This window comes from Pocillopora damicornis, chromosome 6 (genome assembly GCF_964200805.1).
Source record: "Pocillopora damicornis chromosome 6, jaPocDami1.2, whole genome shotgun sequence".
NCBI classification, from domain to species: domain Eukaryota; kingdom Metazoa; phylum Cnidaria; class Anthozoa; order Scleractinia; family Pocilloporidae; genus Pocillopora; species Pocillopora damicornis.
Window position 1 is genome coordinate 14966567 of NC_142675.1, and position 27988 is coordinate 14994554.

The 27988-nt window shown below is 37.0% G+C and overlaps 3 protein-coding genes across 3 annotated transcripts; 1 reads left to right on the forward strand and 2 right to left on the reverse strand.

Annotated features, from left to right (window-relative positions):
- LOC149044128 (uncharacterized) lies at positions 1–5522 on the reverse strand. The gene is made up of 5 exons (XM_089210843.1): positions 5493–5522; positions 3842–3934; positions 3496–3703; positions 1562–1665; positions 1–353 (listed from the first exon to the last, which is right to left on the reverse strand). The coding sequence occupies exons 1-5, from the start codon at positions 5520–5522 to the stop codon at positions 147–149; spliced, it is 642 nt and encodes a 213-aa protein (XP_089066969.1). The 3' UTR covers positions 1–146.
- On the forward strand, positions 2236–27560 carry LOC149044129 (uncharacterized). The gene is made up of 5 exons (XM_089208717.1): positions 2236–2605; positions 10534–10731; positions 26349–26556; positions 26691–26794; positions 27187–27560. Exons 4-5 carry the CDS (start codon positions 26699–26701, stop codon positions 27406–27408), a joined length of 318 nt encoding a protein of 105 aa, XP_089064843.1. The 5' UTR covers positions 2236–2605; positions 10534–10731; positions 26349–26556; positions 26691–26698; the 3' UTR covers positions 27409–27560.
- Positions 15028–19171, reverse strand: LOC113666495 (uncharacterized). Its single transcript, XM_089209300.1, has 4 exons — positions 19148–19171; positions 17530–17737; positions 15925–16028; positions 15028–15234 (listed from the first exon to the last, which is right to left on the reverse strand). The coding sequence occupies exons 1-4, from the start codon at positions 19169–19171 to the stop codon at positions 15028–15030; spliced, it is 543 nt and encodes a 180-aa protein (XP_089065426.1).
- Positions 27561–27988: the final 428 nt, after the last annotated feature.

Genomic DNA, 27988 nt, shown 5'->3' on the forward strand with positions numbered 1-27988 from the left:
GATTTTAATAAATATCTTTTATTCTTTGCACACTTAAGAAATTAGATTCATCGAAAGATTCAATAATATAATTGACAAAAGAACCAAATTCACTTGATTTGGCCAATGTCTTTAAAAATTCAGAACTTTGTAAAATCAACATACAGTCAAGACCATCTCTCCATGAAACACCGTATGTCTTGATTAGTTGTGGAAATAATAAATATATTTTCATCAGAGAAGTTGGCACTAACTCCGAGGTACAACGCCTGATTGGTACTCGAGGTGTATTTGTATGTAAATTTTCCGGCGGTATCTTTTCCCTCTTTGAATAGGAAGTCGTGGCTGGTTGTTGTGTCGCACGCTGACTGTTCCTACAAAACAACAAATTTAACACTTACATGTAATTTCTAATGAAATAAACTTCATTTGACCTGCGGATAAAAATCAAGTAAAGCTGTGATCCTCGCAAGTGAGCTGCAATATGTAATTGCAGAAAAAAGCCTGAAAAAAAATCAAACGTCTTGTCGAAGCCTGAATTTTTTGCAGGCCTCTTTTCTGCATTTGCTTAATGACACATAATTTCTCAGTTTATTTTCTTTGCCATTGTTATCAACTTTCTTATTATCATCGTAACCGTCGTTGTGATTATCATTTGATTAAAAGTTGTTTATTGGCTAAAGGTCGTGACCGAAATCTTTGCCACTAAATGCTGCTCAGCCGGCAAAATAAAACATATTTATGAAAATTTACAACGAAGCCAAATAAAGATATATTAGTCGACATATCACGCAACCCATAGGATAGCGCCCGCTGTGAGAGGGCTGGATCGGAGAGTACTACCCGCTCAATCAGATGGCAGGATTTGTAGAATACCGCTCGCCCACGCATCGAAAAAAAAAAAATATATTTGTTCATTTATCTTTGCCTGAATGTAGCGAAGCGTAATGAAACAAAAGATAAATGGTTTCTTGAATTCCCAAGCACGAGTGCATTTGTCGGCAGTGTGTTTTAAGTGCCGGCGTGAGATTATGGGAAAGAAGTGTGATATGTAAACTAGCAAGTATATATTCGCTGAACAGTAAACAAGTTTCATTGTGGATTTTTACAAGCGGACAGTTAAATTTTGTTCTTCTTTATTGTTTGGGTGGAATCCTGTAGTCCATTTCCTCGTAACGATTTTTAGTTGTGCTTTCCTGATGATTGACAGTCATTATAAGTGGTTTTGTTTATTCAATTTACTTTGGCCGCATCGAACGTGTAGAGTTTGTTTAATTTTTTGGTGTCTAAACAGTGTAAACAGTTGTTTTTGTCTTGTGAGTAGTTGGTTAGTTCAATAAATGGGCTAAGAATTGTCTGCTTATCCCGCACCGCATTTCTGGTTGTCAGTTTTTTGGGTGCGGGGAATTCAAGAATTATTATTTTACAATTTTTATCATCGTCATAACCATAAATTGATTTGCTCATGAGTAGACAAGCAAGAAAAGAAGGAAAAAACAAGGACTTGAGCACTTGTAATAGACCTAAACGACCAACTTAAGTAGGTTTTGCTTTCTCTTTTGTATTAGCAATCTGAACTCACCTCAAAAATTACGTCCGTCTTACTTATGACTTTCAACGAATATCTGGTGCTTCCGTCATCAAATTGAATACACTTCTTACTATTGTACTTCACGATCTCAAATCCTGCAACAGAATAATCATATCAATAAAAAAACGAATTTGGAAGGACTTCGACAATCCACTACTGTTATCATTATCGAATCAGCCGTGGAAGACGACACTGCTTTTCGTGCAGATGAATTTTTTGTAAATATATAGTCGCTAGGGCTTTGTATTCAGCAAATCTGTCATCAATGTTGTCATTTACACGTGATATATTATACTTCTTTGTGCAAATAGAAATATTGCAGATTTGTTAAAATTTTCCTGAGCTATATTTCTTGCTATCCTCGAGGAACACTCAGAACAGCTTTGGCCGTCAGTTATCGTTCATGTCAGAATTGACAATGATGTGTTTAGGAAATATTAAAGAAAATGGGGTGATTTTTGGAGAAAGACTCAATCACCAAAGCTCTATAAGCGTTTCTGAAATGTTGCGTCTCACACTAACTTGGTGGACAATGTTTCAAGCGAAGTCGATGCCAACTCCGATCATATTATCGTCATTTTAACAGAATTTTATATTATCATACATATTATCACATAAACTGCGGTGTTATACAGGGAATTCCGGTTCTGAGAAAAGCCGTAACAACACACGTGAAAAAATATTGTATATTTTCACGTGTGTTGACACGGCCAATCAGCTGCTGACAGGTCACTCGCCACTCGGTCAGGTTGATGAATGAACTGCAAAGCCTTCACGATTCTCAATACAAGTTGTTTGTCGGAGCTTTCTCGAATTATGGCGGCTAAAACACTAAAAAATCAGTATCGCTGACTGACCGTGAGGTTAAAACCTTCTTAAAAGGGGATGAAAACCAATATAGTAAAAGAACAACCGAAAGTTACTTATTCAGTGGCTTTGGTGTTAGCATTTCTCTCGGCTGAGAATGAAAATCAACAAATGGAAGATTTGCCACCGGCTGATTTTGGCCGTTTACCTGAAAAACTTCTTCTGTCGGTAAGGAAAAATTCAATATATGAGAATTTTGTAAATTGAAAAAATTACGACCATTGTATTTTTTGTAATAATGATTCAACGCATTTTTTCCTCTTGAGAGTTAGCGCCAACGCACTCTACGATTGTTATTCGGGGATTGTCGATTCATTTATTTGCATTCATTTATGAAGTCGGCTTTTCTTCTCAGTAAAGGGCTATTGTGTTTATGTGATAAACAAAATAATCATGTTTGCTTGTAGATATGGAATTTTTTCTTCTCGTGTTCAACTCGACATCTGACTCGTTCGCTGCGCTTTCTCATGAGCTATCGAGTTAAACACTCGAAAAGCAATTCCATATCTACGCGCGCCCATGTATTATTTTCTATTTATCATATTTATAATATGAGAGATGGTAAGTTTTAAGATTATTCCATGAGCTAAGGTAAAAGGCCAAGGCGAAAAAAAACTGAAAATTTGGAGGGTTATAAAGTACTCGGATGCATATATCTGACTTTAAACCTTCAAATACCTCCAGTTGCGGATAAAACGCTCCTACAGTGAAACGATTTAAGTAAGGAATGATTATTATCGCCAATTGAGTTTTAATGCAAAAAAATCAGCCACAATGATGAAACCAAATGTGTTACAATCAGTTCTTCACTTAATGTGGATATTAGTCTTTTTCAAATGAGCGACTATGCTTCCCTGTGCGTCCTGGATTTTTCGATTTTTTTTTGGATGATATGGAGCCTAAAATTTAATTGTCCTAGTAAGCCCTTTTTTTTTCGAAGCAATATCCCAGCGTCAAAAGGTACAGCCATTTTAAAACTCCTGAACAATGAAAGCTACAAGAACTAAGCTACAAATCTTTTTCAATGATAGTGTATATTGTAATCATGTAATACCCACTTGTCTGTTGGTCGAAAGTGCCTCTGCCATTGCAGTAAACCGGACACTGCTTCTTTCCGTTAACAACTTGACATTGGTTTGTGTAAATCTTTATCAGATTTCCTTCACCAAAGCATGTCTCTCTTTTAAAAGACGAACCTATGCTTCTTACCAGTGGAATGTGACTCGATCCTGTTTTTTCGTGCGACAGCACAATTACAAATGCAATCTGGATAGAAAGAAATTGCAAATTCGGGTTAGAGAACCGCTCGAGTACCTTTACGGTTCTTGAGTAAGTCGGCTTCAATTAGAGGAACTTGAGATGCATTAGATGCGTAAATTTGACAACAAAAGGTTGTACAGTCACAGTACGATGAGCAACTTTATTCTCTGCTTGACTGACTTCTAAGAGGTTTTTTTCTTTCACCTTTTGCTTAACTTGGATTTTGCCCCCCTTTTTCTATTTTATACCGATTGACCTTAAAAAACGTATTACAAGAGTGTATAATTCAGTTCATGAAGTATCATGGTAACATCGTCAATTCTGTCAAAGTTTAGGAACCTAAAGTCTAAAAAAGAGACACACAAAAACGTCGGCCAGTCTGTGCAAACTTCGATTGAAAGATGTGGTGAAAATAAAACTGTTTGTGTATGTTTTTTTCTGTTCTTTTTTTTAAAAGTGACTTCAATTTACTTTCCATGACCTGTTAAATGACACCTTGGCATCTTATACGTGTCATTTCCCACATCATCGACTTTTTATTAATTAATATGAGGAAGATTATAAAAACGTGCTGACAACAGAGTGTTGAAACGTGACCGCACCATTCTATTGTAGAATGCTCTTCCGCAGAGTTTCCCAGGAAGACTTGGAAATGTTTAACTGTCATCGGTTTTACCCAATTAAGTAATCAGTGTCTTATACGTGTCATTTCCCACATCATCGACTTGGTATTAATTAATATTAGGAAGATTATAAAAACGTGCTGACAACTGAGTGTTGAAACGTGACTGCATCATTCTATTGTAGAATGCTCTTCTGCAGAGTTTCCCAGGAAGACTTGGAAATGTTTAACTGTCATCGGTTTTACCCAATTAAGTAATCAGTGTCTTATACGTGTCATTTCCCACATCATCGACTTGGTATTAATTAATATGAGGAAGATTATAAAAACGTGCTGACAACTGAGTGTTGAAACGTGACTGCATCATTCTATTGTAGAATGCTCTTCTGCAGAGTTTCCCAGGAAGACTTGGAAATGTTTAACTGTCATCGGTTTTACCCAATTAAGTAATCAGTGTCTTATACGTGTCATTTCCCACATCATCGACTTGGTATTAATTAATATGAGGAAGATTATAAAAACGTGCTGACAACTGAGTGTTGAAACGTGACTGCATCATTCTATTGTAGAATGCTCTTCTGCAGAGTTTCCCAGGAAGACTTGGAAATGTTTAACTGTCATCGGTTTTACCCAATTAAGTAATCAGTGTCTTGCCTCATGAATATAAGTGAAGCGAAACTCAATATAGCTGAAAGAACATTCTTGATTTTTGAGATCGAAACGTTTCGATTTAAAGTGGGAGCAAAGATTAACAAAGATCTTGTTAGTATGACATGCATTCATTAGCTAAACCGTGCAGAGACTTATAGACCATTAATGGCTCTTTGTATTTGCTGCTGGGAAGCTAGGTTTTCCATCTCAAGAGCTCACACAAGTGACCAGGTGCCTTATTCGTTTTATAGCCCCAATGCTAAAAGCGACTTTCTTTGTTAGTTTATCGACGTGACTGCTCCAATAGAGTTTTTTATCGATGGTCACTCCAAGCAATTTTGCGGTGGTGACTTGGCTAACTTTCTGAGCACTTTCTTGGTCTTTTTCGATCTCCCTTCTAATTAAGAATAAGGATAATCCCTAGAAGTGATATCAGATAAAACCGGTAAGCGAAGACAACGAGTGTGTGGCGACAGGAACATTTATGAGCAGAAAAATAGTAATGTGTTTGAAACCTCGTACCTCTCCTAGCCGTCCACTGCTGTTCATCATTCTGAGAAGTGTAAAACTTATTAAAAATTATTTTCCTTTCTATTCAGCTGCCCTCACATGCCATTTTGCAGGACAGGTCCAAGAAACATTGAGCATGAATTTGGCTCCTATTAAGAGAAACTGTGAAAACCGAACTTAAATCATGCTAAACCATTTTCATTCAGAAGAAAAAAAAAGTTTCAAGTCGTTGACTTTTGGCGTTGTTTTTGTGATTGTCATATAATGTCTCCCTTGGAATTCTAGAAAAAATTTTGCGCAGGGAGATCCTTGTTATTTGGTTGATTCATTCAGTTTAAAATTGTTTTTTTTTTTCCTCTCTATATTTCGTAGACTTTGAGAATTCAATGACCTTGACCTTGCTTTAGCAAACGCTTACCAAATCTTCGATACAGCTGGACTGTTGGAGAGATATTGAGATTTTGAGAAAAATCCTTAAATCATCGACACTAGCGGCATGGTTTCATTTGCCTTGTCAAGCCGGGCACGTAGACAGGAGATTAGGTTTAGCAGGGGTATAAGGACTTTTAATTTCGTAAATAGCTTAAGTACTATCTGTCTTGTATCTAGATAAGAGGTTAAGCGAAGGTTGTAGCTTAAGTTACTCGAAGAAACAACTGTGTAATGTACGTGTATGTGCAAGGAATTCCTTCAGTCAACCACACCTTGTAAAGATTGTCAGCTTTAACATAATCTTTCGCTCTGCGAAAAAACTTTCGCAACTTCGTGAACGTAATTTCTCAGCTTTTCTCCTTGAATCCTGTTATTAACAAATTAATTACAATAGGAACAAAGGGGGCGATAATCCACTACCGGCCTACTGTTGATGGGCATAGGGTAAAACATGGACTGGACCATTTTTTGGACCATTTTTTGGACTATTTTTTGGACCATTTTTTGGACCATTTTTTGGACTATTTTTTGGACCATTTTTTGGACTATTTTATAGGGGGGAAGCATACCATTAGTACTCAGGGATGGGTGGGATGTAGTCTACTAGTACTGAGGGAGGGGTGGGAGGCAGAGTGTTATTACTCAGGGAGGGGTGAGAGAAGGACTATTGCTAGGCAGTGAGGGGTGAGAGGTGGATGTAAGAGTAAACACTACTTGTTAATGGAGCTTTTACTCGATCCTACAAATTATCTTCATCGGTTTTTCGACTGACTTTTTGAATGTTCTTCATTTTTGTCGTCTTGCGAAAGCGAAACTGCCACGTGAACACTGGACTTTGATTTCTACTGAAAATATCGCGTTTAAGATCCTCTACTGTTGAGTTATGCCTGTGCCTTTTGAGTCGGCATGTGTACCATCAGTTGCTTCACGGTTCCCTTCGTGTATACAGTATGTAATTACTAAATTTATTGATCTTCCTTTTGTCATTCATCTTATCAGACGAGATCATGAAATTTCCGGTGCTTAGCCCTTAATTTAGTAGCATATAGAATTCACCAGCGCTCTTGCAATTTTAACGTCTATACCTTTACTATATAAAATAATCAGCAAACGATTTCGAAGAGGAATTCATCTTCTCGTATCGAGCAAAAGCACTGCTTTACTTGTAATATGGGAAAGATGGGAAAGCGCAAATATCGATTTTATCTGTTTCACAAACAAAGGAGTTAATCACCCACACCGGAAATAGCGACCAGGCATTCCTCGCGACTCCCGTACGTTTGCTTTCCAATTTGCCCGGGCCGCTGCCAATCACTTCTTGTGTAAAAACCTACGTAACCCGCTAAGTGAAAGTACAGTGACTACTGTTGCTTACCGATATTTTCCGTCGGCAAAACGTAGAAGTACTGTTCTATTGGGAAATTTTATTGTCTGTAGCTTGGATATGTCAGGAGAGTTTCATTGACAGCTGGATTACACCTCATGTTGTGAAACCATTTATAAAGACATTGTGCTTTTGCTTCGCTTTTTTTTGGGTCTATATATCCGCACTAGCAGACAAATTTAGAAATGTCCCATCAAAATCAAAGGACAAATTTTGTCATGACAAATTTTTGTTTCCTCTGTTGCATTCGCACTAAAAATGTTGAAGCTGTCAAAAAGTTGTCAAATTCACTAATGGTAGTGTTTACGACATATGATAGACAAGTTTATCACGGTTTTGTTTATTTAGTAGATTTTCCCAAGCTTTTGCCGGGACGAATTTTGTCGGCGGTGCGCTTGAAAAATTTGTCCGCCTCAAAAAATTGTCGAATCACGACAAACCATCCGCACCTGTAAAGTGTTGGTAATGACAGAAAATTTGTCTATATTAACAATTTTGTCATAGGCCCATAGTCACATACAAAAAGGGAAACGTGAGGCAACTGAAAGATAATTCACGAGTATCACTTAGCACTGGCACAAGTCGACCAAACAGGCACACGCATGACTTAACAGTGGAAGATGGCGATATTTTCAATAACAATTATAGTCCAGTGTTTAAGTGCCAGTTTCGCATTCGCATGACAAGAATGAAATAAACGCTAAGACCCAGCACAAAAATTTTGACATAGTAATAATCGGTCGAAAAACCGCTCAAAACAATTTGTATGATTCAATGAACACTCCATAATTAGTAGTAGTTACTCATACATAAACCTCCCACCCCTCTCTGCGTACTGATAGTTCGTCCTCCACCCCTCCCTCAGTAACAACAGTCTTCCTACCATCCCTCCCTGAATGCTGATAGACTGCATCCCACCGACCCCTAAGTGCTAATGGTCAGCCTCCCCCCCTCCTCCCAAAAAAAAAATGGTCCAAAAGAAAAGGTAAAAAAATGGTCCAAAATATGGTCCAGTCCATATTTTACCCTCTGCCTATGGGCGTAGGGTAAAATATGGACTATATTTTTTATGGGGGGGGGAGGCAAAACATTATTTCTTAGGGATGGGTGGGATGCAGTCTCTCAGTTCTCAGGGAGGGATGGTAGGCAGACTGTTACTACTAGTGGAGAAAGAAGTACTACTGCGCAGGGAGGGGTGGGAAGTTGATATACTGGTAACTGCTACTGACTTATGGATTGTTCATTGAATCACAAATTATTTTGAGCGGCTTTTCGACTGATTATTTGTATGTCAAAATTTTGCGCTGGGCCGTAACGTTTCTTTAATCTTTTGTCATGCGAATGCGAAACTGGCACTTAAACACTGGACTATAATTGTCATTGAAAATATCATCAATTCCATTCCTGTTTTCTATCCTCCACTAAGATATAAGATATGCGTTGTGCCTTTTAGGTCGACTTGTGCCAGTGCAAAGTGATACCGACGGGTTAGCATGAATCATCTTTCAGTTACCTCACGTTTCCCTTTAGTATGTGACAAAAACAACAAAGGAAAGCGCGATGTCTTTATAATTATGGTTTCACAACACGGGGTGCAGTTAATCCAGCTGTCAATGAAACTCTCCTGACATATCCAAGCTGCAGACAATAAAATTTTCCGGGCAGAATCGGTCACATTTACTGACTTCTACCTTTTGCCGACGGAAAACATCGGTAAGCAACAGTAGTCACTGTACTTCCACTTAGCGGGTTACGTAGGTTTTTACACAAGAAGTGATTGGCAGCGGCCCGGGCAAATTGGAAAGCAAACGTACGGGAGTCGCGAGGAATGCCTGGTCGCTATTTCCGGTGTGGGTGATTAACTCCTTTGTTTGTGAAACAGATAAAATCGATATTTGCGCTTTCCCATCTTTCCCATATTACAAGTAAAGCAGTGCTTTTGCTCGATACGAGAAGATGAATTCCTCTTCGAAATCGTTTGCTGATTATTTTATATAGTAAAGGTATAGACGTTAAAATTGCAAGAGCGCTGGTGAATTCTATATGCTACTAAATTAAGGGCTAAGCACCGGAAATTTCATGATCTCGTCTGATAAGATGAATGACAAAAGGAAGATCAATAAATTTAGTAATTACATACTGTATACACGAAGGGAACCGTGAAGCAACTGATGGTACACATGCCGACTCAAAAGGCACAGGCATAACTCAACAGTAGAGGATCTTAAACGCGATATTTTCAGTAGAAATCAAAGTCCAGTGTTCACGTGGCAGTTTCGCTTTCGCAAGACGACAAAAATGAAGAACATTCAAAAAGTCAGTCGAAAAACCGATGAAGATAATTTGTAGGATCGAGTAAAAGCTCCATTAACAAGTAGTGTTTACTCTTACATCCACCTCTCACCCCTCACTGCCTAGCAATAGTCCTTCTCTCACCCCTCCCTGAGTAATAACACTCTGCCTCTCACCCCTCCCTCAGTACTAGTAGACTACATCCCACCCATCCCTGAGTACTAATGGTATGCTTCCCCCCTATAAAATAGTCCAAAAAATGGTCCAAAAAATAGTCCAAAAAATGGTCCAGTCCATGTTTTACCCTATGCCACTGTTGATGCGATTGAGAGATGATTACTCTTGAGACACTTTGCATGAACCATATTCGATCATAATTTGTGTTAATGTTCTTCCACAAGCAAAGTTATACAAATGTGACGAGTGTTTAAGAAAACAGTAAAAAAGAAAAATCAGAAAGCTTTGAACGATTATGAGAAGCATCGAAACATGATTGCAATCTTTCTCAAGTAGAATCGGAAGCGATTCCTGAAAATCGAAACATTAATTTAAGTGTGGCGAAAAGTCAGATGTCTCGATTACAATCTTTTTGGTGTATGTTTTCCTTATCTATTCATTAAGATAATAAAATTGCTATAATTGTTAATTTAAAAGTAAACACAATCTTGAAACTAATAATGCTTTAAAAACAACTTAATTTTGTCTTTGAAATGTTTCCTGTTTGTTTTCAATAAGGGTAAGGGTTAGTTTTAGGGCTAAAGTCGTCATGTGTTATTAAGGAAAACCAAAGATGTCAGAGGGTAACTCACATCTTTGTCATTAAAATACAACAATTATCAATAGAAATACGATTTCTTTTGTTTTTCAGAAGTGAAAACACAAATATATTCAGGCTAATTTGATGCCGACATGAAAACTGTTAATTTCTTATTGTCTATCACGCAGTTACACTCATGAGCCGAAAGGAAACGTTAGCGGGAGGTTAATCGTCCAGGATTGTTTGGAAAATGTTAAACATGATTGTGGAAATTAAAAATGATGAAAATAAACGCCTTGCTAATCCATTCTGAGGGACATGCACGACTTAACTCAAACCTTCACGGAAGCCCTTATGTTGTTTGATGTGCGCCTCGCCGCGCTGCGGTAAGTGACGTGTGTACCAGAGACAATAAATTTTCCAGACAAATGTAAAATTAAAAAGATATATTAATAAGACTATACTTGAAAACATGATTCCACGTTCATAGTAGTCAGTATTAGAAGCTACTCTACTATTCGTGAGCTTTGCGTTTTGCCGGCCTCCGGTGTTCCGAGATCAACGTGGGCGAGGGATAATGAGCTTTTGCACTAAAGTATATATCGTAACGATGCAAAATAACCACGATAGTGAAATTTTTGGTCAAAAAAGATAAAAAACCTCAGAAACCTCGTTACCCAACAATGTAAAGAGAGAAATCCGAATAGTTTTAAAAAGCGATAACCAGCCGAAGACAATAATTCTCTAAAACAGCACTTAAACTGGACGCTCACTGAATGCAAACGGGCCATCAATTCATGTGTAACGATATGAATTATTTGTTGAAGTCAGCTCTTATATAGCTTACAGTCATCGCTTCTTCCTACTAAGAACGAAAATCGCTGAAGCACAATGGATATACAATGAGTTAAAATGGAAGTAGGGCCAAATTAGATAGAAGTACTGAACTTTAAAAGACGCGTTTGGCTCTTCAAAACAAATCTTTGGGAATTTGAATGTTGACTTTTTCTTTGACAGTAGCTTCAAAATATTTGAACATTAATGATTAGATTGTCAGGGATTTCGGATGTATGCTTGCTTCTTCACAGCTAATCTCTCTTTGGCTCATTCTTTCCTTTTTGTCGTTGGTAATATTTGGTTATTTTGCAGCTTTTATGCGTTATCACCAAATCTGCCTTAAGTTTTGTCCTCTTATTTCTAGGACGTGCGTGAAGACATTTTCCGTATTAAAAACCGACTCCATTCCGTGAAAAATCGTCTTGATAAGCCAAAGCCATGTTTACTGACAAACGACGGGGTTCAACTAAATACCTGGACCATTAGGTCAAGCTGCCTGGTCGTAGAATTTCTGATTTACGCAGATCGGCGACAAAAATATTGTTACAGTCATGGTCCCAGCTAGAATTGACAAACTCGCAAAAAAATCTCACTTACTTAATGCACTAAGTTCGTTAAGCTTTTTTTCACTGGCGAAAAAAGTCAATCTATCCCATGTGAAATATCATAGACGTCATATACCATCGTGGATTGACAGTTAAATTGTGTTTTAATTTGTTACGGTTTGATAAGCGAGTCAGTTTTTTCACTTGCCACTGTAATTCCGGAGGTGTTGCTTAGTTGACGACTTGTATTGAAACTCACATTTGTGAGGTGACCGTAGACATTAAAGTTTTCAATAATTATCAGTAAAAGTACTTTTTAAGTACGTTTTACATATTTTTCGAATTGCCTCCCAAGCTACCAAGCAATTATGAGTGGCAATCCTTAAAATCCGATCATAACTGAAATAGATGAAAGGGGCGTCTTTAATTCTAACTAGTCTCTCACGTATTCCACGGTTGTTGCTTTTCGCTCTCTCTATTATCTATGACTTTGTTTAGTACTAGTACTATTAGCATCAAGGCAGCATGTTCACTTGATCAGTCAGTCAGTTTGTAATTCAAGCGGTCAGTTGTCTTTTTTTTTCTTTATCTGTTTGTCTTGTTGTGGTATTCAAAGAGTAGTTTTTATATTACCTGATGTAATGTAAAAACTAATTGTTGAAGAAAATATTTAACAAAGGAATGAATCATTTAGAATCTGGTCTGCCGTAAAGTATGCCGGAAGTGTCCAGAGCAAGGAAAAAAGGTCTAGACCTGATCGGGTGTCAAATTACTCCTTCAGTTTTGCTCTCCAGAGTGCGCCATTAACTTTTAACATATTTTAGCAATGATAACAAATTGGAAGAACTTTGTGTATCATTTCCTTGTAAACAACCTGTATTTAATCACGTATTCTAAACGCATCGTCCAACCCCACTGGGAAAAAAATTCAAATGGAACCAAATGCTACTGATAGTAAAATTTCCACGCAATTCTCCCGTGTTTTGACTTTTTCTACGAATATAATTCGGTTTTAGCTACCTTGGACTTAACCCAATCGCGTGTTAATTCTTGTTATTAAACTGCATTTTATCACATGTCGCACATAGAGGGCGAAGTCCAGATAGGCAACAACCAATCAAGGAGCCTTCTTTGTAATATTGTCTTTTCTTCTTGTTCAATGTATCTTGACCTATTCGAGATCGCAATATATCTTTGGTTAGGGTCTCATACAGTTAAAACAGAGTTTCAGTTTGCTTTTCGTTGTAAAAATACGTGGAATTTTATTTCTGAGGCAACTAACTGTTGACGAATAATTTTGATTTTCACTCTGTTGTAGGAACGGCAGCAAGCGTTGTCCCTTTCGCAACCGTTTTTTGGTCTGTAATTGAGTGTTAAAAACTGGGTTGAAAACGTAAATTAGCCACCGTAAAGGGTAAAAAAGCTGACGCAATCCAATCGCTCTGACGAAGGGCTAATGCTCGAAACGTCAGCTTTTTTACCCTTTACGGTGGCTAATTTACGTTTTCAAACCAGTTGTTAACACTCAATTACCTGCTATACTCTCCCACCGACGCAGCACCACAGTTTCTTTAGAAACTTACCCCTTCATTCGTTTTTTGGTCTCTCTACGACGGGGAATAGATAGCGTCAAGACCAAACAATTCACAGCGTCTACAGTCTACAGTCTACAGCGTCTACAGGGCTTAACTTTTAATTCTTTTATGTAACAAAATTGCCAACAGGAACCACATGTTGTCTGAAAACTCCTTCTTAGTGGCGTTTGGTTGATACGGTTTTTAAAATCAAACGAGAATTTAACAACATTTTTAACATGGAATTTAACATGGTACAAGCAAGTCTTTAAAGATTTTCTTCACTATTTTTTTGCTTCATATTCTTTTCAATACAACCATGATTGAAAAACCATACTCAACAGAAATAAGAAATTTAACTAAGTTGATAATGAAGTCATGTCACGTCAATACGTTGATGCATAATCTTGTGTCGCCATTAACAATCAGTGAAGTGACTCTAAACAAAAGGTTACACTGATGTAACGCAACTAATGTTAACACTTTCTGATAAAACTTGCCTACATCAGCGAAGAAAAAGGTCAGTGAGACGGGTTACGCAGAACAACTAACATTTAATGTGATAGAGTGAAGTATAATAACAGGGAAATACTGAACGATTGCTAAAAGGAAACTTAATATGAAAAAAGAAATAAAAAACAAGGTTACACTAAATTGTATTAGCACAAGATCTCCCACTCGAAGTTTGGAGAGGTTATTTTTTCACTCTGGCCAAAATCTTATGTAGAAAAAACTGTTTGTTTGGACTTCAAGTTCCTGAATTTTGAGACAATTGGCTATTTTACAATGATGCCACATCACGACTGAATCAAATACCTTTTTTCAACTTCTGCGAAGCTCAACTGATCTCTAATGAAAGAGAAAAAGGAAAAAAAGGAAGAATATTTTCCTATTAATACTAAGATGTTACACGAAACTTCGTAATCAGAAAGGGCGACACCAGAGGGCATCAACCTCATAATGAAGAAATAGCACAGGCTTTAGGAAGGTCTTAATTAGCTTAATAAAAGAAATATCTTTGAATCCTGTCACAAGTTAAACATTAAGTGAACCCAGACGACAAATGTGCTTCAGTCATAAAACGGTGACTGTGCGAATTGTTTGCTCTTAAATATACAGATCTATCACATCATGAAGTTCCTCCAGAAACACAAAGTGAGTTCAACTAATTTATTCACCTATTATAAAAGGTTATCCAGTTGCTCCTAAATCCCTTCCTTTCTATATCGCATTTGTAAATGTTCAATTATCCGAGAATGTTCAATCAAGACCGAAACTACTGGTGACGAGTATTGGTTCTGTTTTTAAAAAGAAAAGATTGATGAGGTGGAGGCTGGCTGATAAAAAATTACACAAACATGCGTCGAGTTGTAAACGGAAAGAAGCAGTTTAAAGTTTACTGCGATAGCAGAGACACTTTTGACCAAAACACAGTGGGTATCAGGTAATTTTCAAGTAGTAACAATGTCGTATTAGTAGAAAAATAAGATCAGCGCCTTCGTTTATTGTTTGTTTCTCAGGGATTTCAAAATAGTAATAAAATGGTGACTAGATTGCGTAATAAAATGCAAATGACAAATTAGATTTTAATAAAAATATTTTATTCTTTGCACACTTAAGAAATTAGATTCATCGAAAGATTCAATAATATCATTGACAAAAGAACTAAATCCACTTGATTTGGCCACTCTTTAAAAATTCAGAACTCTGTGAAATCAACATACAGTCAAGACCATCTCTCCATGAAACACCGTTTGTCTTGATTAGTTGTGGAAAGAAAATATAGATTTTCATCAGAGCAGTTGGCACTAACTCCGAGGTACAACGCCTGATTGGTACTCGAGGTGTATTTGTATGTAAATCTTCCGGCGGTATTTTTCTCTTCCTTGAATAAGAAGTCGTGGCTGGTTGTTGTATCGCACGCTGACTGTTCCTACAAAACAAAAAATTTAACATTTACTTGTAATTTTTAATGAAATAACTTCATTTGACCTGCGGATGAAAATCAAGCAATCCACGCAAGTGAGCTGCAATTTACGCAACTGCAGAAAGAAGCCTGAAAAAAAAATCAAATGTCTTGTTGAAGCCTGAATTTTTTACAGTCCTCTTCTCTGCATTTGCTTATTGACACATAATTTTTCAGTTTATTTTCTTTTCTATTGTTATCAACTTTCTTATTATCATCGTAATCGTCGTCGAGATTATCATTCCATTAAAAGTTGTTTGTCGGTTAAAGGTCTTGATTGAAATCTTTCCCTGTAAATGCTGGCCAGCCAGCAAAATAAAACATATTTATGAAAATTTACAACGAAGCCAAATAAGGATTTATCAGTCGACTCATCACGCAACCAATAGGATAGCGCCCGGCGTGAGAGGGCTGGATTGGAGAGTACTACCGCTCAATCAGATTGCAGAATTTGTAGAATACCGCCCGCTTATGCATAGAGAGCAAAATAATAGTATTTATTATTTTTCAATTTTTATCATTACCATAACCATAAGTTGCTTATGAGTAAGGAGCAAGAAAATAAGGAAAAGACAAGGACTTGAGCACTTGTAATAGACCTAAACGATCAACCTAAATAGGTTCTGCTTTCCTTATGTATAAGCAATCTAAACTCACCTCAAAAATTACGTCCGTCCCATTTATGACTTTCAACGAATATCTGATGCTTCCGTCATCAAATTGAATACACTTCTTACTTTTGTACTTCGAGATCTCAAATCCTGCAAGATGATAACCATATCAATAAAAAAACGAATTTGGAAGGACTTCGACAATCCACTACTGTTATCATCATCGAATCAGCTAGTCGCTGTGGAAGACGACATTGCTTTTCGTGCAGATGATTTTTTGTAAATACATGTAAATATGTAATCCCTAGTGCTTTGTATTCTGCAAATCTGTCATCAATGCCATCATTTACACATGATATATTATACTTCTTAGTGCAAAAAGAAATATTGGAGACTTTTTAAAACTTTCCTGAGCTATATTTGTTGCTATCCTCGAGGGATCGAGCACTCAGGACAGCTTTGGCTGTCAGTTATCGTTCATGGCAGAATTGACATTGTTGTGTTTGGGAAATATCAAAGAAAGTGGCGTAATTTTTGGAGAAAGGCTCAATCACCAAAGCTCTATAACCATTTCTGAAATGTTGCGTCTGACACTAACTTGGTGAGCAATTTTTAAAGCGAAATCGATACCAACTCCGATCATGTTATCGTCATTTTAACAGAATTTTCTATCATCATACATATTATCATATTTAGAATAAGAGAGATAGTAAGTTTTGAGCTCGGTAAAAAAAAAGAGAAAGATGGTTTTTTTGGGACAATTAGGAATTAGGAATCGAACCTCAGACCTTCGGATTCCGTGCTCTAATGCTCTACCACTCTTGTCACGCTATCGACATTGCGGATGCTAGCAGTATGCAGGATGCGTTTCATATGAACTTCGTCAGGAGCCCATTACATATAAGTGATGGGCTCCTGACTTCGTGATACACCGCGCTCACCGTGGAGTCTCTGTGGCTCAGTGGTAGAGCATCGGAGCGCGGAATCCTAGGGTCTGAGATTCGATTCCTAATGAGGACTCAGAATTTTTTCCTTGTTCCACGCTCGTGACAAGACGAAAAAACATCGGTCTCTATTATCATATTATTCACGCATCTGCTAAAACTGTCATTAACCCAATATTAAGCTCGACTTTTGTCCCAACACAGCTTGGTCTCAACTGAAATATTTGTGAAAAATAATTTGGACCAAATTTTACAACCACTGCATTGGTTTGACATAAAATGAATAAAAATTATCTTAATGGCGAGTGACTCAACGTACTCCTCCTAAATGGCACTTTAATGATAATATAGAGATTCCTTGCGAGAGGAGAGATGGGTACGGTTGTGCAAGCTGGCATCTGTGACTTAAGGAAGATTATTCAATGAGCTAAGGTAAAAGACCAAGGCGAAGAAACAAACAAGAAAAAAAAAAGTTCTGAATTTGTTTTATCTTCTCTGAAAATTTTGCGGGTTATAAAGTACTTGGATGCATATATCTGACTTTAAACCTTCAAATGATATGGAGCCTAAAATTTAATTGTTTTCTTAGTAATATAGTAGTGTCAAAAGGTACAGCCATTTTAAAACTCCTGAACAATGAAAGCTACAAGAACTAAGCTACAAATCTTTTTCAATGATAGTGTATATTGTAATCACGTAATACCCACTTGTCTGTTGGTCGAAAGTGCCTCTGCCATTGCAGTAAACCGGACACTGCTTCTTTCCGTTTACAACTTGACATTGGTTTGTGTAAATCTTAATCAGATTTCCTCCACTAACGCATGTCTCTCTTTTAAAAGACGAACCTATGCTTCTTACCAGTGGAATGTGACTCGATCCTGTTTTTTCGTGTGATAGCACAATTACAAATGCAATCTGGATAGAAAGAAATTGAAAAATCCGCGTTAGAGGACCACTCGAGTACCTTTTACGGTTCTTGAGTAAGTCGGCTTCAATTAGAAGAACTTGATAATGCATTAGACGCGAAAATTTGACAACAAAAGGTTGTACACTCACAGTACGATGAGCAACTTTATTCTCTGCTTGACTGACTTCTAAGAGGCTTTTTTCTTTCACCTATTGCTTAACTTGGATTTTGCCCCCCCTTTTTCTATTTCATATCGATTGAGCTTAAAAAACGTATTACAAGAGTGTATAACTCAGTTCATGAAGTATCATTGTAACATCGCCAATTCTGTCAAAGTTTAAGAACCTAAAGTCAAAAAGGAGATATACAAAAACGTCGGCCAGTCTGAGAGAAAACTTCGATTGAAAGATGTGGTGAAAATAAAACTGTTTGCCTATGTTTTTTTCTGTTCTTTTTTTAAAAGTGACTTCAATTTACTTTCCATGACCTGGTAACTGACACCTTGGCATCTTACGTGTCATTTCCCACATCATCGACTTGTTATTAGTTAATATGAGGAAGTTTATAAAAACGTGCTGACAGCTGAGTGTTGAAACGTGACCGCACCATTCTATTCTAGAATGCTCCTCCGCAGAGTTTCGCAGGAGGAGTTGGAAATGTTTAACTGTCATCGGTTTTACCCAATTAGATAATCGTTATCTTACCTAATGAATGTAAGTGATGCGAAACTCAATATAGCTGAAAGAACATATATGATTTTTGAGATCGAAACGTTCCGATTTCTTAAAGTGGGAGCAAAGATTAAGAAAGATCTTGTTAGTGGGACATGCGTTCATTTGTAGACTTGAATCTGAAATCACGTCTATGATCTGCTTGGAACTCTATAGCAGTGAAAGAAGAAAAGCCTCCAAAACTAAATAAGATTTGTGGATTTGTTCGAAAAATGAAGCTTTGAATTAGCGAGTCTTTTTCTATTTTATACCAACGTGATTTAAAAGACAATTGTTAAAAAGAATTACAATCTATCTGAATCAACTTTTATTTAAAAAGCAGCTCAGAGAGGGCTGTTTGGAAAAAAAGGCAAGCGAGCTTCGAGAGTTGGAGGCAACGCTTCAATATTGGTGTGGTGCATCAAACCCCATCCTATCCTTCTCCAGTTGCGTGACGATTATCGCAGACTTTGTTTCCGAAAACACCTAAAGGAGAAAGAATAACTAATTCCCCCTTGACCAATGCTTTTTTTTCTCACCCAGGAGAATTGTTACAATTACATCTGTGATAACGTTTGCGAACTGCTACACCCTTCCATGTTAATCAGTGATTGCAAACCAACTCAGCGCCACGAATAATATTATAATTAGAGATTCAATTTTGTTACTCTATGAAAATAAAAGTCAACAAACCCTTGATTTACTTACTAAAAAAACCTTTTTGATGACCATTGTTCTCCACCCTCAGGAATCTATTAGAGATCGTAGTACTCGCAACAAAGCTAAGTTTTGCAATAAAAATTTGAAGGCTCTACACCCGTTTTATACCGTTTGAAGGGCACGTATCTTAGAAGGTCCTAATTGACTTCTCATGCCAAAAAATGTTAAGAATGGATGGCATACTCTACACACAAGACGTGTAGAGTAAAAGGGAAACCTTGAGGATAACTCACAACTAAATCGCGCCTTTCCTAATAAACTTTTATCACGCTCTAACCACTTCCTGAGTGATTTACAGTAGCGCCTCACATATTCACAGCTTCTTTATTCAGTAGTTAAATTTTGCCAAGTTTCAACTGTTTACATTCCGTCATCTGCAAACTTTTTTCTATAGTTCACACAGTTTTCTAAGATAGTGCAGCTGAAAGAACGTGAACAGTTTTTTTGTTTTGTCGTATTCAAATTCAGCTACTTTTCGTGACAACTCCCCGCACACTCCCCGCACTTAGTTTAGAGCGCTTGTTCGTTGTCGGTTGGGGAAATCCGCCAATTGAATAAGTTGGCCAAATTATTTTGTTTGAAAATACGCCGCACTGAAAAACTTAACCAACACAAGAAACGACGGAACGCCTAACTAACCGATTGAATTACAGTCTTAAGCCTGCTCACTCAGAGAGTTACAAATTTTAGTCCAATATGAAGCTTCGGAGTGTGGAAATAAATGGAAAGAAGACAGCAAAACAAAACGAAACAAAAAACAAAGCAACAAAAAGAAAAAACAAGAATAAACAATAAAAAAAAACAAACAAACAAACAAACGCAAAACGCTGGGATAAGCGAGAGATTAACGAAAGTAACACCCACTCTTTTTATTCAATTATGATTCGACTTAAGAGATTAAATTAATTGCCTCTTAAAAATGATTACTTCTAGCCCTGATAACGAAGGTCAAAAGACACGTAACTTGTTCTTAACAATGTTCTGTTCAATAAATTTGCAGTCCTTAAATTTCCACGATAACAGTTATTTTTGAGATCAATAACCTTTTTATCCGCAACGTAACAGCCACGATGAATGATTCGCCGGCATCCATGATTTTAGGATTCATTCGCCGCTATCCCTGTCGATATGTTATGGTGAGATCGCACGGAAGTTGTTTCCTTTGCCTTGCACGTGCGACAACAAGGATTATGATCAATAACCCTTATTTCGTTCTCGAGTGGGCGATGAGAGGTTGTGTGGGTGTCATCTAGATAGATAGATAGATAATCTTTATTTTCCCACGGACAATTCATCAGCCATAAAAACATTCAAATATATAAACATGCATTAAATGGGTAAGATACAATAAATGCTATACTTAAAGTACAAACCTAACTTTAGCTGCTTTCCATAACCCTTAAATAACCCAAGGGACTCTGCTTGTCTTATGTCACGAAGAAGTCTATTCGAAAGAGTGGTGCCACTAGAGCTAAAGCTATTTTTGTAATAGTTTGTGCGCGGTAAAGGAACATTAAGCTTATTCTCAGAGTCTCTTAGGTTATACGCAGTTTCTCGCCTTTCATATTTAGAACATAAATAATCTGGAGCTAAACCGTGCAGAGACTTATAGACCATTATGGCTCTTTGTATTTGCTGCTGGGAAGCTAGGTTTTTCCATCTCAGGAGCTCAAACAAGTGACCAGGTGCCTTATTCGTTTTATAGCCCCAATGCCAAAAGCGACTTTCTTTGTTAGTTTATCGACATGACTGCTCCAATAGAGTTTGTTATCGATGGTCACTCCAAGTAATTTTGTGGTGGTGACTTGGCTAACTTGATTGTCATAAATTGTGATCGTCGGAGAAACTGCGAAAGTACTTAATCTCTACCTTGAACAGATGCGCATAAAATCGGTTTTAGTCATATTTAGATTAAGTTTGTTCGCTCTTAACCGATCTGATCCGACAGACTCAGATATTTCTGTTATTCTCCTTGATTCTCTCCAGCAGAGATATTTTAGTCATGTTTATGTCAACTTTTCCACACACACGGAATTTTTTAACTATATTATCTTATTTAATAGCATCTTTGGTTTTAATAAGTACGATATTAGCATCGTTTTGGACTTCAAAACAATGCATATGCCTCGTTCTTCTAAGCAACCATAGACATATTGACATGTGCTTTAAAATCGGTCGAGTGTTAAGCATTTCTGAGCGCTTTCCTGGTCTTTTTCGATCTCCCTTCTAATAAAGAAGAAAGATAACCAGAAGTGATATCAGATAAAAGATGTCTCTCCGCCGTGAGATGACAGAGGGTTTTTTCTAGGAGAGATTCCACATTTCCTAAAGGTTGAAAGATGGTGTAATTTTAAATTATTTATTTCATATATTGAAAGAAGTTCTGTAGATGAGACGAAAATCTAAACATTAGAAAAAGTTAACAACTTTACATTTCAAATATTGCATTCATAACTAATGATGCTGTTGGGATAATATTAGGGACCTCAGCTAAACCAGTAAGAGTGTGTGGCGACAGGAACATTTATGAGCAGAAAAATAGTGCTGCGTTTGAAACCTCGTATCTCTCCTAGCCGTTCACTGCTGTTCATCCGTTGTCATAATAACCGCAATGTTTGTTGAGTCTGAGAAGTGTAAAACTTATTAAAAATTATTTACCTTTCTATTTAGCTGCCCTCACATGCCATTTTGCAGGCCAGGTCGAAGAAACATTGAGCATGAATTTGGCTCCTATTAAGAGAAACTGTGAAAACCGAACTTAAATTATGCTAAACCATTTTCATTCATTCAGAAAAAGAAAAACTTTAAGCTGTTGACTTTTGGCGTTGTTTCAGTGATTGTGATTTAATGTCTCCCTTGGAATTATAGAAAATTTTTGCGCAGGGAGATCCTTGTTATTTTTTTGATTCATGCGGTTTTAAAATTGTTTTTGTTTTCCTCTTCGTGTTTGGTTCACTTTGAGAATTCAATGACTCTGACCTTGCTTTAGCAAACGCTTGCCAAAGCTTCTATACAGCTGGGAATGTTAAGAGATAACACCGTTGGTAATTGAGATTTTGAGAAAAATCCTTTAATCTAATCATTGGCATTAGCGACACGGTTTCATTTGCCTTGCTAAGACGGGCACATGGACAGGAGATTAGGTTTAGCAGCGGTATCATGGACTTTTAATTTCGTAAATCGATTCAGTTCTATTTGTCATTTATCTAGATAAGAGGCTAAGCGAAGGTTGTAGCTCAAGTTGTTCCTCGAAGAAACAACTGAGTAAGGAACGTGTATGTGCAAGGAATTCCTTCTGTCAACCACACCTTGGAAAGATTGTCATGTTTGTGAGCTTTACCATAATCTTAAGCTCTGCGCAAAAACTTTCGCAATTCCGTGAACGCAATTTCTCACCTTTTCCCCTTGAAGCCTGTTATTAACAAATTAAGTACAAAAGGATCAAAGGAGAAGTAATCCATCCTTTCCCCTTGAAGCCTGTAATCAGCAAATTAAGTACAATAGGAATATAAGAGCGTTAATCCATTACCGGCCTTATTGTTGTACACTGTACATGAGCCATATTCGATCATAATTTGTGTTAATGTTCTTCTACAAGCAAAGTAACATAATGTGACTTTCCGCGTGTTTAAGAAAACAGTGAAAAAAAAAAAAACGAAAAGCTTTGAAAAATTATGAGAAGCATCGAAACATGATTGCATTTGTCCTAAGTAGAACCGGAAGCAATTCCTGAAAATTGAAACATCAATTTAAGTGTGGAGAAATGTCAGATGTCTTGATGGGAGTTTTCATTAAAACCTCTTCAGTGTATATATTCCTTATCTATTCATTAAGATAATAACATAGCTATAATTGTCTTGAAACTAATAGTGCTTTAAAAACAACTTAATTTTGTCCTTGAAATATATCCTGTTTGTTTTCACTTATGCTAAGGCTAAGTTTTAGGGTTAGAGTCGTCATGTCTTATTGAGGAAAGCCAAAGATATCGAAGGGTAACTCACATCTCTGTCATTAAAATGCAACAATGATCAATAAAAATACAATGTTTTGTTTTCCCGACGTGAAGACACAAATATATTCAGGCTAATTTAATGTCGACATGAGAACTGTTAATCTCTTATTGCCTATTACGCAATTACACCCACGAGCCCAAAGGAAACGTTCGCGGGGGGATAATCGTCCAGGATTGTTGGGGAAAATTTTGAACATGATAGTGGAAATTAAAAATGATAGTAATTTAAAAAAAACGTTTTGCTAATCCATTCTTTGAGACATGCACGGCTTAACTCAAACCTGCAGGGAAGCCCTTATGTTGCTTGATGCGTGCCTCGCCACGCTACGGTGGGTGACGTGTGCACCAGAGACAATAACTTTTCCCGAAAAATGTAAAATTAAGAAGATATATCGATAAGACTATACCTGAAAACATGATTCCTCTTCTATATTAGACAGTATTAGAAGCTGCTCCGCTGTTCGTGAGCTCCGCGTTTTGCTGACCTCCGGTGTTCCGACATTAACGTGGGCGAGGGATAATGAGCTTTTGCACAAAACGATGCAAAATATCCACGATTCATAGAAACCTCGTTACCCAACGAAGTAAATAAAGAAATCTGAAAAGTTTTAAAATGCCATAACCAGCCGAAGAGTTATGTACAATAATTCCCTAACAGCACGTAAACTGGACGCTTACTTAATGCAAACGGACTACAGTTCATGTGCAACGATATGAACTATTTCTTGAAGCCAGCTTTTAAATAGCCCACGGCCATAGCTTCTTCCGACGAAGAACCAAAATTACTGAAGCGCAATGGATATACAATGAGTTGAAATAGAAACAGGGCCAAATTAGACAGAATTACTGAACTCTGTAAGATACGTTTGGCTCTCAGTTCAAAACAGATCTTTGGGATTTTGAATATTGATTACGTCGTAGACTTAATTTTGGGCTCGATTAGTTCAGGAGACAAAACACAAAAAAGGAAAAGACAACGAGTGGATTGAAAATATACATATTTCAGCGAGCGACTAGGTATCTACTTTAACACTCTTCCTAGATCTGGTTTAGGCAAGTCGTACCCGTTCTTAAGATAATTTTTTTCGTCATTTTAAAAATTAAATGAATCAGGTAATGCGCAACTTTCTCTGTTTGTTAACTTTCGGATACTTAGTGTTTAAAGCAATTTGATTTTAAAGGCCGTTACAAACATTTAAAAGTGCGTTGAATTTCAATTCTCGAACTATGGCTTCAAAACCAAGTCAGTTTTTGATGTTTTCAAAGTTACACTGTGCTCCACTAGGCCAGCTGATACCACTTTCACAGTTTTAAAGATCAGGAAATTACCACTTGACAGTTGGTATGACCGTGTTTTATAGAAGTAACGTGCTTGTTTCGAAATGCAATTCCACAGTCCAAAGCCACTTTTGTTCATATGGAAAGGCATATCAATTTGTTTTTTTTTACGTATATTCAAGAATATCGTAAGAGTAAGCCTTTTGATATCAGCAATACATCTAAATCCTTTGCATGAATCCAAACAAACGCTTCATTTGCTGTGTATGGCGAACTACGTATTACCAAGCAAAAGGTTTCATGTCATTCAATAATGTTTGCCTAATCCGAGACCTTTTCGTTTTCATTTTTACGTCTAAAGAGGTGCGTCTTGTTGTGTGCTGTCTAGAAAAATCTTGACCATTTCTGATCATGATTTAAAGTCGGTAACTGACACGTGTTCTGATTGTTCGTAATGCTATGCATTACTTCTTCGTTTCACGCTTAAGAGGTTTAGCTTGCTAAGTATTATCGATTTTCACGGAAATGTGCAACACCTGCCTACTGTTGTTTAATGATCGATTAAACAGAAAATGATTGTATCAGACGGATATTGAAGCTTTTTGGCTCTGGGCACAACCTTCAATTCTTTTATTTAACAAAATTGCCAACAGGAACCGCACGTTTTCTAGAAACTTCGTCTCAGTGGTGTTTGGTTGATACGGTTTGTAAACTCACACGATAATTTAACATCGTGCAAGCAAGTATTTAAAGATTTGTTTCACTATATTTTTACTTCATATTCTTTTCAAAGATAATCATGAATGAAAAACCACACTCAGCACAAATAAGAGATTTCATGAAGTTGATAATGCAGTCATGTCACGTCAATAAGTTGATGTATTATCTTTGTGTCGCTGTTTACAATCAGTAAAGTGACTCTAAACAAAAGGTTTCTCTAGTACATCGTAACTATTTCATCTTCGGGATAAAGATAACATAGATGGGAAAATATTATTGGTCTTGACTTTGATGGTCCTGAATTTTGACACAATTGGCGATTTACGATGGTGTCACATGAACTGAATAATATACTCTTTGCGAAGCGTAACTGATCTCTGATGAGCGAAAAAAGGAGAAAAAGAAAGAAAGGATCAGTTTCCCACTAATCATAACCATTGCAATTTCCTCAAATGTGATTGGTGCTTAAGCTGCATTTTTCCCTTAAATATTCTGTAGAGTTTTGATCGGAAGGTGTAATCGAACAGTTGGCTGATATCGGACAGTTAAAGCAACCGATCATACTAAGTCCACTCAGCTAAATCCACCAATCACATAATTGATTTCAATAACCATTGCAACAGCCACTTACCCAACAAAACTTGGGAATTTCAAAAATGGAGGATTTTTTTTATTTTAGACAAATTCTCTATTGGAGATATTTTCTGAATTTTTTTAAAGGAATTTGTAATGGTTATAATTGATTGCCAATAGGACTTTGTGTCGTCTAATTGGGTCTGTAATCATACTCTTGCTTGAAAAATCACACTCCACCTCGCAGTCTTCCGATTTATAATCACTCGTATGATTACAGACCGCATTGGACTCTGCTCGGACCTAGCTATTACCTTTATTAATGCTATAGTGTGAAAAAAAACATCGTAATCAGTAAAGGCAACAGTAGGGTAGGGAACAACCCCCATAATGAACAAATAGATTAGGCTCAAGGATAGTCTTAATTAGCGAAATAAAAAAACTGTCTCTGAATCTTGTCTCAAGTTAAACAATAAGTGATCATTAAGGTCAATCGTCAAAGTCATGCAGACGAAAACACATGCTCCCCAATACGCAATGCGAATTGTTTATTTTCAAAGATACATATCTACTCCCTAACCGGCTTTCTTTAATTTCTTTCTATAGGTTGCACTTGCAATTGTGCTGTTATGCGAGAAAGCACAATCAAGGAAAACTCGAGTGGAGAGGACCATTGCTTCGTATTATAAAAGAGCGAACGAGTGCGTTGGAGGAAATCTGATAAAGTTTATACAGACATGTGTCAAGTTGTAAACGTAAAAGAAGCAGTGTAAGGTTTACGGCAATGGCAGAACCGACTTGGACCAAAACACTAGTGAGTATTAAAGAGCAGTACCGTATTTAAAAAAAAAAAAAAATGTACTAAAAAATTGGCTTGTCTAATGATGATAATAGTTACCAGATAGTCGATCCTTTCGATCTCCTATTGATTCGTCTATTCCCTTGCAGTAATTGACATGGTAAAGTGGAATGGTAAGAAGTACATTCAAAAAAGAGTCGGACTCATCACATACTCGTTGAAAGTCATCAATGGGACGAACGTAGTTTTTGAGGTGAGTTTAGTGCGCTAACACAAAATGGAAAAGAAAACGATCCTAGTTGATCGTTTAGATTCACCGCATATTATTATTTTTTTGCTTGACTACTCAAAAGCAAATCAAATAATGGAAATAATGATGATAAAATAATAATAGTTGGGAGGAAAGTGATGATAACAACTACGGCTATATGATGATGATAATGATGGTGTTGCTGACATAAGGGTTGTGGCTCAATATCAGAAACAACAGCAAAGAAATGAAACTGGAAAAACAATTTGATGATATATTTCACAAACATAAGCTCTTGTTTGTTAATAACAAACCACTTTAACATAAGGGAAAACCTTGTCTGCTTGTTAGTTTGTTTACTTTCTTGCTTAACTGTTAAATTTGTTGTTTTGTAGGAACAGTCAGCGTGCAACAAATCAACCGGCACTGAGTTCTTGTTTAAAGAGGAGAAAGGTGTATCGACAAATACCTTTATATACAAATACACCTCAAGCACTAATCAAGCGATGTACCTCGGAGTTAATCAGAACTGCACTGATAAGAACTTATATGTTTTTCTCAGAACCGTGAAAGACAGGCGATTTTACATGAATAGAGAAAGGGTTATGAAGCGTTAAAATTTTTGTAGTTTTTACGATAGTTGTTAATTTATTTAGACAATGGCCCATTAGACTAAGTTTGCGAATTCCCTGAGTGTTTCATTCAATGTATAAAAAGATTGAATTCAACTCAGAATATATACATACAAATACACATCAAGTACAAACCAGACGTTAGGCCTCGGAGTGAGTGTCACTAAACTTATGACAATTTATTTCTTCATTCCACAAATTAGCAAAACGAACGAGGATAGGGGGTGGGAGCCCGGGAGGAGGAGCGGGAAGCGGGAGCAGAAATTGAAAAGGCAGTCCTTTGTTGTTTATTACCGCTAAAAATCCAGTCAAAAACCCGCACCTACCGGCGTTTTTTGATTTCTATTTAAGCTCCACCGAGATTCAAAAGAAACTTTTATACGCCAGAAAACGTAAATTTGTACTCAGCATTGACACCGATGAAATTGGGTACCTTTCGAAGTCTGTTACGTTAGAGGTCATGAATGATATGACATGAAACATGTACACATTTGTCAGTGTCTTGCAAGCTATAGCAGTCGAAATTCTCTGGCGAACAAAGCCAGTCAGGACGATAGGGCGTCAA